Genomic DNA, 12,003 nt, shown 5'->3' on the forward strand with positions numbered 1-12,003 from the left:
AAACGTCGCACCACCTGCCGTAACAACAAGCAAATATTTGTGTCTCGTGACTGAACCGTGTTTAACGTAGCGTGACCGCGCCTACACGCGGGCTGGTCTAGTGTATTACTTAGACTTCCCTATCTCTTCCGTCGTACGATTCGCGGATAAAGCTAGTCTTCCGCTGACGTTTCCGTCTTCGTCTCCTTTCCCTCTTCTTCCAACCATTTCTCTTTCCTACTTGTTCGTTCCGTCTCGTTCTATCTAACTTGACCGAATATATACTGCGAGTTAGGATATCGATCTTCCGGAACGATGGTCGCGCGATTATCGGCCATCTCTACACGCGAACATTTCGGATGACCGATCGACCACCCCTCGGAAATGCCAGCCCAAACGTGCCTCCCTTTGTCTCCGGATTAGACGGCATTAACTCTCTTCCCATCGCGATATGTACAACTCGGTGGCCGCCTAGCTAAACGCTCTTGTCCGACGAGAGATCCGGAATTGCACCGATTAAGGATTGCCCCTGTCCCTCTTGCATTACGATTCCGTGTTTCTCCGTCGATTTTGCACGACCGCGCAACCTAACGGACCGACCATTATCTCCCTGCTAATGTCACGATCTTTCAAAATTTCGATTTAACCACTTAACTCCATCGCGTCAATTTAACGCTGAATTATTTGCTTCGTGTTTATGTCAAATCTTTCAAACCTGAAACCTAACCAATTAACTTTGCCGCGCTATTTAAAAGCGAATTAATGTTTCCGTGCTATCATTGTGATTTTTATGATTTAAATTTAACGTCGCAATCTTTGAAATTTATGTTTAACCGGTCGACTTTATTACAGCGCAATGAACTCACCGTGTAAACGCCGTGGACGCGGCTATTATATAATATTACGGAAGCTCGGTGGATATTATTACGGTAGAAAATAAAGCTAACGCGATAACGGGATATCGCGACGGTGATATCGGTCAAAAGTGGAAGTTCGAATGTTAGTCATTACACCTGGGACGCCTGAGAACCCTGACGACCAGCCGCGTTTACGATCCTTATCTGGCGCACTCACGTAAAAAAAACTTTATTTCCGAGCGGCATATCCGAGACAGCTGTCACGCGATGCGTTACCCCTTTATTTGTTTGCGAAGTAATTTTTTACGACATCGGAACGCGAACCAGCAACTTTGTAACACGAGTCTCACGTGACGATCGCCTTTTAGCTATTCAATAATAAGCACCGTCTGTTTCCGTCTTTCTATATTTTTGTTCTTTTAATTTTATGCGTAGAACATAGGCTTAGAACAAATTTCTCGTGACTTGTCGCGATAGAAATAACTCTGGAAAAGAAACACCTATTTTATACAGCTATACGCATAGTTGAGCCTGATTGGTCTGATTATGCATTGACTCGTTCTACTTGATTTTATTCTACAAGTTCTCCAGAATCTACCTCGTTCATTCGATCAGGGATAATTTTAAAGCATTAATTAATTCGTTTGAGGTTGATCTTTAATCAACGGATAGTCTTCTGAAATAAGTATTTCAAAGTCTTGATCATCTTGCTTGTGACTATTAATTTTTTCCTTTATCTTGAAATTAATGTTACTTATTAACTACACGCGATATTCTTTGCGATACTCCTTTTAAACGATTTTATTTGTCTGATTACTTTTTCAATACATATTGATAACGATAAGACGAGTTTGATTTCCTCATGTAAGATTTCTTTTGCGTTTAGATCGAATGAATACTACATAACGTTAGTGATATTACCTCTATAGATTGAAAAATACAGAAAATTGATGATATTACAAACACTGTTTTTAAATTTACCTTAAATTTTACCTTGCTGTTTGTTTTTTGAGGATTGAATTTTAATCGTTTATTTACATACCGAAACTAATAAATTTAAAAAAGATCGAGTTGATCGGTTTGGCTTTTGAGAGGCTCGTATAGTAATCTTTAGTTCCTCAAATTTTCGTGTGACTGTATTTGAAACATGGAACTTGCATTTTATCGTTAGAAAACTTTATTGGAAAGCAAACGCATGCAAATATGACATCCAATAAATATTTCAGTCTCTTCATCTTCAATTTTCTTGTGTTCAATCATACTTGGCTGTTTCAGAGCATTGCATTTGTATTATTTAGAGATTTAAGAAGCCTTTGCTTGAAATTGAACCCGATATCCATGTTTTCGCCAACGCACACGCTACCATGACGTACGCTGAAGCGGACCTGATTAATGCAACATCAAACTTGAATACAATGGATTTTACGTTAATTACCAAATGCACATATACATTACATGTCAGATATAGATGTAACGATGCTCGGCGTTGACGTTGGAATAGGTTGCTTACGTATGCACACGCGCAAACATCTGGAGACATTACCATGGAATTGCATCGTTTATGTGAGATTGGAAATCTTACTGTCGTATCTTCTAAGTTTCACTGCTTTAACGTACAAGGTGTCTCAATTTAAATCGAATACCTAATTTTTCACGAAAATGTATATATTATAGATATAGATGGAAATGCTACGAATGCTGAAAAATTGAAAGAAATGATCTAAATAATATCTTTCGTCCACAACATTCTTCTTCCTCCTTGGAATCATCAATGAAGATCTTAATAAATAAAATAGAAAAGTTACTGAATTCAATCGAATTAATTATCACCTCAATTATCTTGCCACTAATATTAATCACCAATTTGAATGCTTAAATATTCTCTAATATCACTAAAAATAAAGGACACATTTAAATGTCGTGTTCATACGCGTGATACCAAGGATTATTTTATAATTCGACATGGTCGATTAAAAGTTGAAAGATCGGAAACCTTGAACGAAAGACGAATTCTCCATAGAATAAAATTACGCTTGACTCGTAATTTTTTTTTTTTTTTGCGACGCGTTGTCAAAATTAATTCGTAATAACGGCCAATCAAAGAAATCTGCATGAACGGCCGTTGGTTCGTTTTACACTTGAAAAATCATGAGAATTCAGCGGTGGGAAGGAATCACGATCGCGTGTCACGGAATCGTTTTTCCAGTTTCGATTGGTATTCCCGCGGAGGAGGTGTTTGATTAAATGCTTTCCACCACGCGACGGTTCAACCGTTTCGGAATACATTGATCACTGGGGGAAACCCGAAAATTACTCGTCTGGAGCCCCGGTGATTTTCCTTATCAGCTATCGGTTACCTCGATGAGTAGTTCCTCTCGACTCCTATGAATTTCACAGTACCACAATGTCTATTCCGCAAACGGACTTTAATCCGTCCAATGTTGCAATTTGAATTTCTCATTTCTCCTTTTCCATATCGAACGTATTTTTCGCTATTTTACAGATTTCAATCAGGATGGCCAGCCAGATAATATTAGCTTCATGATAAAGCGCATTAAAGTTCATGGTGACGATGCACTGAACGATCCAAGCTACAGATTCACTGGGACTTATGGGGTTGAAGAATTTCTTGAGCTGTTTTCCGGTAAGTAAATTGCTTTATCTGTCCTCTCCACGATTTGTCATAAATTATGTATTACTCGTACTATTGACGGTGTTATACATTTTAAAAAAAAACTCAAAGTTTGAAAAAGTGGCGAAAGTTACTTGATCAAAGTAATCTGATATCTCATTAATATTATATCGTACTTTCGTCTTAAGTATATTATGAGATGTTGATTCCTTTGACGAGAATTTCTAAAACAAATTTATTGTTTCAAGTCATAGAAGGCATTAACATGAAACGGAACGTAGAATACCAGGAGTGAGGTTAATTAAAGAAAATCATTGTTGAATTGAACCCGAAGGTGAAAGGCTCGACTAATCCACATACATCGGTATGCGTTGGACATCGCCCGATGAGGATCCTTGAAAGTACTTTCGGCACTCGTTCGTTAATTAAAGTGCTCGTTTGCGTGAAATTTACACGAAATCGTCGATGCCAAGACCCGATGAGTAACACGTTGCACGGCACGACTTTTCAACTTTAATGAAACGTCTCGTGTCGGTCATCATTGGCTCGTCGCAAAGTGTTCGTTAAGCGCAAACTCCCCTGTTCCGTGACTTTAAAGCATCCTCGGTTCCGCCGGTAGTCGTTATCTAATACCATAGTTAATAAACACGTGAAGGTTAGATTGCACAAATGAAAGCCTACACCGCGTCTTCCCTATCGAAGGCTATTAGGACGACATTTATCACCTTTTGCAGAGTGATTCTCTCGTTAATTGACTCAGAGGCTATAGAAATACATTCCAAGACTTGGTTTCCATTATCGTGATGTCTGACTAAGACACTAGCTAGATTGTCTTATTCTATCGTGCACTTCTTTCCTTTCTTCTTCCTTATTTCATTCAATTTGTCGTTGTTGAACAAACGATTACGATATTAATTGGCAATACATTTTCAAGCCCCTTTTGTAAAAAATACATTTCTTGACTTGGCTTTCATTATTTTGCTATCTAAGACACTGGGCAACTAGATTCTCTTATTTTACTTGACTACCCTTTGTTTCTCTAGACTGTCTTATTCTACTTTACTCTACTTTCTTCCTCTTGGTCTTATTCTATTTTTCTCTCTCTCTCTCTTCTTTTTATTTCATTGAATTTGTTGTTACTTTAAACAAACAGTTACGTTATTACTTAACAGTGTTTAATAGATATACAATTACATCCACACGCTTTCTAGAATCTCTCATACAAGGTCATAAAGATATAAGACACACGAATCGGATCATAAAACATCACGTGACAAAGAAACCTCGCCGAATATCGGCTCAAAATCCTTACCACTCGCATACCAAATCTAATCATCTCTGCTACAGTCGATTAATCGTTGGTTCCTTCCTTCCCCTCGGATTTCTCTCATCTCTAATCAACTATTCCTGAAAATGTCAAACGGAACCTACAATTCTTCCGTTCTTTTGATTTATTTCTGGAGTCGATGTTTCCCCAGCTTTCTAACTACCAATCCTACCCTTGTTCAAAGAACATGGCGAGGAAGTTTCGATCCATCGATCCGTTTTCACCAAGAATGCCTATATGTTCAAGTAAAATCCCTAATAGTTGAATGAGAGTATCGCTTTATCGAGTAACGTTCGGTCCAATATAATGTGATATTTCGAATGTGCTATCTCTTTCGCGGAATCCCGCCATTCCACTCGATTAATTCGTGTTCAGACGTCGTATAGCAACAACTGACAGAGAGCTGGCCAAGAAACTATATCACATTAAAGTTTCCACCGAACGAAGTTAAAGTTTCCATATAGCCGGGATTAATTATTACCAAACCACATCTCCGACGAGTAACGAATCGTAGCTCCATGTGGTTGGAATTTCTAAGTTAGGATCATTGAAACCATATAATATATATAGAGTTGCTTTCGACGATCCTTCGAGCTGATTTAAGCCGCCACTTTCTCTCTATCCGTTTATACAGCGCATGCTTTTGAAGATGGCTACTATGAATGTTTCTCTATCATAGACTATTTATGCGAGGTGTACCACCTTTTAGTTTTCACGTGGTGAAAATAGTTTAACTAAAGGATAATCGTGCTTTTATGTTTCCATGGAAATAAGAAGATTGGTAAATATTTTTACTATAGGAAGACAGAAGAATGTTTAAATAACTGGAACTAATATCATTGGAAAACTTTCGTAAAAATGAGAGCTTGAAATTAACTGGTCGTCATGACACGATAAAAGAATAAAATAAATTTTATAAATTACAAGTCATTTCGTTATTGTATTTAACACAAAACATATAATATTTTCTAAAAATAGTCTGACTAATAAATAACTAGTAACTTGTCAATTAAGTAATAGTATGAGTTGTCAAATTACAGGACAATTTAATTTGTTAAAAGTATTTGATAAATCGAGTTACAATTTGACGCAAATATGATTTTCTCCAATTTAGCAAATTCGATTTCATCGTTGGTTCCATTCCATTATTTATGAAAAATATTTGCATCGTAGATGACATTTGCAATTTTAGAGGCAGTAAATTTTGTCGGAATATAATATCGATTTTGTTAGAAGTTACTTCATATTACATGTCATATTCTTCTACGTGAAATTTGAAAACCAAATGATACCTAATACGATACTTAATTAGGTTGTTTAATATATCCATATTATAATTATATTCCAGTTATTGATTACATTAAAACGTTAATACGAGTTACCTCTAGTGCATTGGTGTACATGCATTCCCCAATGCATTTGAATTTGCATTGTCTACCATAATTACGCAATTTCGGTCGAAATGTTTGCAGTTAGCGTGATGACTAATAAGCACAATTGCATCGTTAGGGTTGTAGCGTGATTTTACTATCGAAATCCATTTTTCTTCGTATCCAATTAATTATTTGGTCAATTAATATAAACGGTACAAATTATCGACATGAGAAAAACTAAACCAATGGACATATTAGTTTTATACATATCCTCTTATTTTATTGTATAATCCTTATTTCATCGCTCGGTTCTTATATTCCCTAACGCCATATCTAATATACACAAGCCAATGCTAACATTCCACACCCAACATTCCCTATCTCACACTACTCTTCTATTTCCTACGTTCCTTATTTTATTTCCCAAATCTTGCATTCTCTGCCGCATAATTAATATACTCAAACGAATACTAACATCTTAATTCTAATATTCTCTACCCCACAACAGTATTCCATCCCTTACCATTCACCATCCTTTGTGAAAACTATAGCCTACATTTAAATTATTCCATTGTTCCTATCTAATTATTTAGTTTTACACATAGCAAGTCAAAATCTGTCTACAGCCGAAAATTCCAAAAATCTTCTATAATTAATCACTGGTTCGCCCGCCGCGAATTTTTACAGAGAATATTTCGATGAAAAATTCAGTACACGCGTAATCCCATTGGAATTTCGATGCAGATTACGCGGACAATTCACGCAGGCACATTTGTCGAGTGTCAGGATAATGTAACATCGTTTCACGTTGCTCGGTGCGACAGGTACAATAACGTCTCGTCGGAACAGCGTCTGTCACCTTCGCGCTAGTATTTCGCTTCGTGTTTCGCTGATATAATAATGGCCGAGCCGTTATTAAATAACAGCTACTCGTTCCTGGAGAACGTTCTAAATATTAACGGTTCTCTCTCTGCGTTGAAACGCGACACGGTTTGCCTTGAAATTAGCCAGTCGAGAAGAACGAACCAGACCAAATAATTTTCAACGAAATAATCGACAAAGAGACACACACACACACGGTCTGTCTACTAGTCGTGGTTATTTCATTGACAATGAGAATATCAGCGAAATGGTGTCTCATTTTGGTAGGTACTAAATTGAAATCAAGGTAGAGAACATTGAACAGCTCGTACAGGTACAATAGCTGATGTACTAGGATCGAGAGAAACACAACCGAGCAGCAGTGGACCATGACGTATTTGCCGCGGGCATACAGTAACCAAATATGCCTCCTGAGACACGCTACACAGCAAACACGTATCCCACGTTCTATTCTCTCCCCTTGCAAAAAGCAGCTGCTGTGCATGCAGACTGCAAAAACCATTGTGCAAAGAACCGGGCTTGTTTTCCCGATGATCCGCAGCTCTTTTACCTTCCACACGCTTGTGGCCACTTCGTGGTTCCGATAGCTCGATTTTATGCTCGAAGATTGAGCAACTACGACTGGTCTATTATCTACGTAGATCAATCTACAAGCATTAGGCCATTTACTTGGTACGTTTATTAGAAAACTCGAAGAAAATTACTTTTGGTTTAATGTACTAGATTGTAAGGCACATATAATGCCAATGAAATAAGTGGAAAATGGAGGTAGTGCAATCGAAAAAAAATTGCAGCGGAGTGGAATCGAAAAAAGATATTTTTATCGTTAGTTTAGATATAGAAAATTAATTTTCCTAAGGTTCATTATTTCAATCGTAAAAAGATAATACATCCGCAATTTATCTAATAAATTGTTTTAAGTTTGGTTACTAATTTCTAGCGTTAAAATTGCGTGAAATATATTGTCTTTTCTTTCTTTCTTTCTTTTCCCTTTTTAATAGCAAACGTTTGTCCATCGCGCACAATAGTGCCCTCGCTGGTCCGCGAAGTACGGTTGACTTTGGAAGAACGTGAACGCGATGAACACGCTGCTGGACGTCCGTAAACAACCCTTTTCATTGAAATTCATGCACGACGTTCACAGAGTATTCATCGCTCGTTTTACTCTTCTGTTCTCTCTCATTTTTTCAAGCGCCACAAAAAATTTCCGCGAAGGAGAAGGGCGAATAAAAGGGGTGCAGACGAGCGGACGTTCTTCTTGTTTTATTCATTTTTTTCTATTTTTTCATATACCCGGCTACCGAACACGCCGATCCCAACGGAGGAAAGTTGCTACAGCATAAAAGTTCGCCAGAAATTAAATTACCGGACATTCTGGACGCCTGATTTATTATTTTTCCCGGATAACATCTCGGCCGATGTTTGGCCGCGTCGGCTGGGAATTCAACGCCCCCTGGAGCCATCCTCTTTTTCGCGCGCGCCATCAGAAATCCAGCCAGGTGAAATACTGCCAAGGGTAGAGTGGCCGAATTAAAAATGAAATTAATTAAAAGGCTGCGAACGACGGGTATTTGTCTCCGTCCCCCGGAAATACCAGCGTGAGACGCGACGTTCTTGATTGGATGCAACGAATGCCAGGGGTATTGCGAGTACAACGGCATAGAATTTTGTCCGTTAATTCATTCGCGACAGATTAACAGCGAACGAAATTGATTTACACTCGAACTTTTGTGATATATGTACATATATATACATAAATCGGTCAATAAGAAAGTTATCTCTTCTCTCCAACTTTTATTCTAAAAGAGATATGGCGGATTGAGAGTCATTGTGGTGCATGTACGCTCGTGGACAAAAATAAATGGACAGAATAATGGAAACAGGTATCAATGAAGTTTCGTTAAACATGCAGACACTTCGTACACAGAAATATAAACATAAATAAAAATTATTTGCTAAATACTCTATAATAATCTATAAGTATATATGATAAATACAGCTATATAACAGATCCACTCGTATCAAGTTGATTAAACTTCGTTGATACCTATTTTCATTGTCTACATATTTATTTTTGTCCGCTACCGTATGCTTACGTATTCTTATGTGCCTAAGTATTTTACGAACGAAATATTATAGTCGATCAGAAATCAAGAACCGGCAATTGTAACGATTAATCGTTCACTGAAACTCGTTACAGAAGAGGACTATGACGCGTTCTGTCTATCGTACATGTTCACATACCGCGACTTCGAGAAGGGAACTTTGGGTTTGGCATGGACTGGAGATCTAAAAAACGCTGGCGGAGTTTGCGAGAAAAACGGGGTAAGTTCTGTTCCGAATGTAACGAAACTAATTCGACCGTGCCACGTCTAAAATAACATCGTTCCGCGGCGCATTCACGATACTCAGACAATTACCTCGAGAACTAACGCTATTTCGTCTTGCAGCACTACAGGGGTAGCATGAAATCGTTGAACACCGGTATAATCACCCTCCTGAACTACGGCAAACACGTACCACCGACGGTTTCTCACGTCACCCTCGCACACGAGATCGGTCACAACTTCGGATCTCCTGTAAGTTCAACGGCGCATCGAGGTTGCATGTTGTCGACGCGTATGGCGAATACATTTGAAAAGTTTCGAGGGTTGTTTCGGAGACACTACCCCGTTGAAACAATCGTGATCTATGCTACGATTGTTCTAATGTTTCTTTTTTTTTCCTTCTCTTACTTCTTTCCGAGTCAAGGAATAGTACGACGTAAAATTGCATTTCTTTGATAGTACAGCAGAGGGATAAGTTTCCATCTAAAGAAGGTGTTTGCGGAAAAAATGCTGAAACAATGTCCTGCATAATTAAGCGCTGAATTGTTTGAAAAATTGCCGTTGGAATTTTACGCGTGGAATCGTGCGGATTCTGGTTATTTCAAGAACGTTTACACACATTTTTCTTACTTGTGCTTATAAAATATCAAGAATTTAGAAAATTTGAAATATAGAAAATATTTAGTTAGTGAGGGTAACGATCCGCGATGCTGATTGGTGATGACCCACTCTAATGAACAGAATATGCAGAAGATTCCCACCAACGTAGAGCGGCGGTGGACTTTGCTCCAGATGGGAAAAACAGCCTTTTATGATGGACATGTGTTGGGTTTTTCCCATCTGATGACTGTCTGCTTTCTCCGTGATTCTTAAGAGCGCCTAATAAACTCAAGGACTTTTCCAAGACCCAGCCATAAACTGAAAATACTTCTAGAATTACAGAATTCTCTACACATGCAATTAGACTGGCAAACATGTGTGGAGACAATGCAGCTAAAGTCTTTATGGTGGGTCATTGGGTCTATTGAGAATCGGGATGGCTGTAGATTGACCGTTGGCGGCCAGGTAGCGAGGGCTGGCGTGCAGATGTCCCGCGCGACGTAACAGTTAGAATAGTTAATTACATAGGAAAATTGGAGACTGAAAATTCGAAAGTTCGGAGATTGGAATATTCGAAAATTAGAAAACTTTAACATTTAGAGTCCCAGCAACTTCTACATATGTACCCGCGTGTTTATTCCCCAGACTTCGTCGGAGCTTTGTTCTCGCTGGACGTTAACACGAGGAAAGAGCCATTTGATAGCCCATTACGATCGAAACTGTTTCCGCGAGAAAGGTCCAATTATTTAATTCGCGTGGCTACAGTTGCCGGGTGATTCAAAGGGTAAAGGCACGTCAACGTCGGAGTTAATTACAACTCCTTTCTCAAAGTTGGCTCCGCCGTATTATACATGATGAATGATAATACAGAGTCGTTGCCTAACGTTTGATCTTTCTGTTAACGCGACAAGCACGATCCGGACGAGTGTTCGCCCGGAGGAGAAGACGGAAATTTCATAATGTTTGCCAGAGCCACCAGCGGGGACAAACGAAATAACAATCGCTTCAGTCCATGCAGCTTGGTCTCCATAAATCCCGTTTTAAATGCCAAGGCCCGTTCGTCCAAAGGATGCTTCGCCGGTGAGTAGAGAGAAGCTTTCGGAATTTTAATTAGATCCTGGAAGGGGTCAACGTCTGGCCTGCTTCCAGTCATCACAGCCCTGACCTCTTCCGTGTCCCCCTCGATCGTCTCTGTACACGGTCGTTACCTGAATTATTTATACAATCGCTGGTAAAGCTGCTTACAGGCCCCTTTGCTAATTACTTGTTAACGTATTTCCTGTTGAATCTCTGCACCGCGATAGTGAGAGAACATTTAAACTGGAGAAACTTAAGCATTGTTTAGCTCTCGCATTTAATGTAAGAAATTGTTGCTGTTGAGAAATGTAAATTACAGAATAACAGACTTGGTGAAGGAAAATCAAACCTGGTTATTTCAGAATGCAGTCAGATACGCATTCCCCTATTCCGCATTTTCACTTTCACCTCTTCGAACGCAGCGACGCACCTATCAGTCAAAAGGACAATCAGTAAGAAAATTAAACGATCATCTCCACCATATCACAATCAATCAGTGAGAACTTAATCGAATCTGTTTAAAATCGCATATATCAAATATTAAAATATTTACACGATGTCAGATTCAAACAAGATTCTTTCAACATCTCAAACGCTCAAACAGATTCTCACAAGATGTGCACACACAGCAAATTCGAAATCACACTCGAGCATACTGCATCACTTATCATTTATGACACAAAATCGCACTGTACATAGCTTAGAAATAAGAATACTAAGAAGACGCATACATTTTGTTCACGAAACTCTCCTGTTTTTTAAGTAACTCAAATTCAATTTCGTAATTGTGCCGCAACAATTACGTACGAGAAGACATAACGAGAGGAAAATGAGCGTGATGGTCTTTGACCTACTTATATATAATGCTAATACCATCGTACAGCAACATAAAACGAGAAAAAAAAAGCAAAGAGGGAACGGTATCGGTGTTGCTACGGTATATCGATCG

The 12,003-nt window shown here is 38.6% G+C and overlaps 1 protein-coding gene across 4 annotated transcripts in view; it reads left to right on the top strand.

Moving 5' to 3' along the window:
* The window catches only part of LOC122570335 (disintegrin and metalloproteinase domain-containing protein 10-like), a 163,426-nt gene that overhangs the window by 124,092 nt on the left and 27,331 nt on the right, over positions 1–12,003 (top strand). For all 4 annotated transcript variants that reach the window (XR_006317789.1, XM_043732504.1, XM_043732503.1 and 1 more), the window contains 4 exons: positions 3,340–3,480; positions 9,251–9,375; positions 9,501–9,629; positions 10,889–11,057. Coding sequence is in view for 3 of the 4 variants with exons in the window: in XM_043732504.1 (XP_043588439.1) it covers positions 3,340–3,480; positions 9,251–9,375; positions 9,501–9,629; positions 10,889–11,057 (564 nt within the window). In the remaining variant the exon portion in view is untranslated. The remainder of the gene's footprint in view (positions 1–3,339; positions 3,481–9,250; positions 9,376–9,500; positions 9,630–10,888; positions 11,058–12,003) is intronic.

The sequence above is a fragment of the Bombus pyrosoma genome, linkage group LG8 (assembly GCF_014825855.1).
Source record: "Bombus pyrosoma isolate SC7728 linkage group LG8, ASM1482585v1, whole genome shotgun sequence".
Lineage (NCBI taxonomy): Eukaryota > Metazoa > Arthropoda > Insecta > Hymenoptera > Apidae > Bombus > Bombus pyrosoma.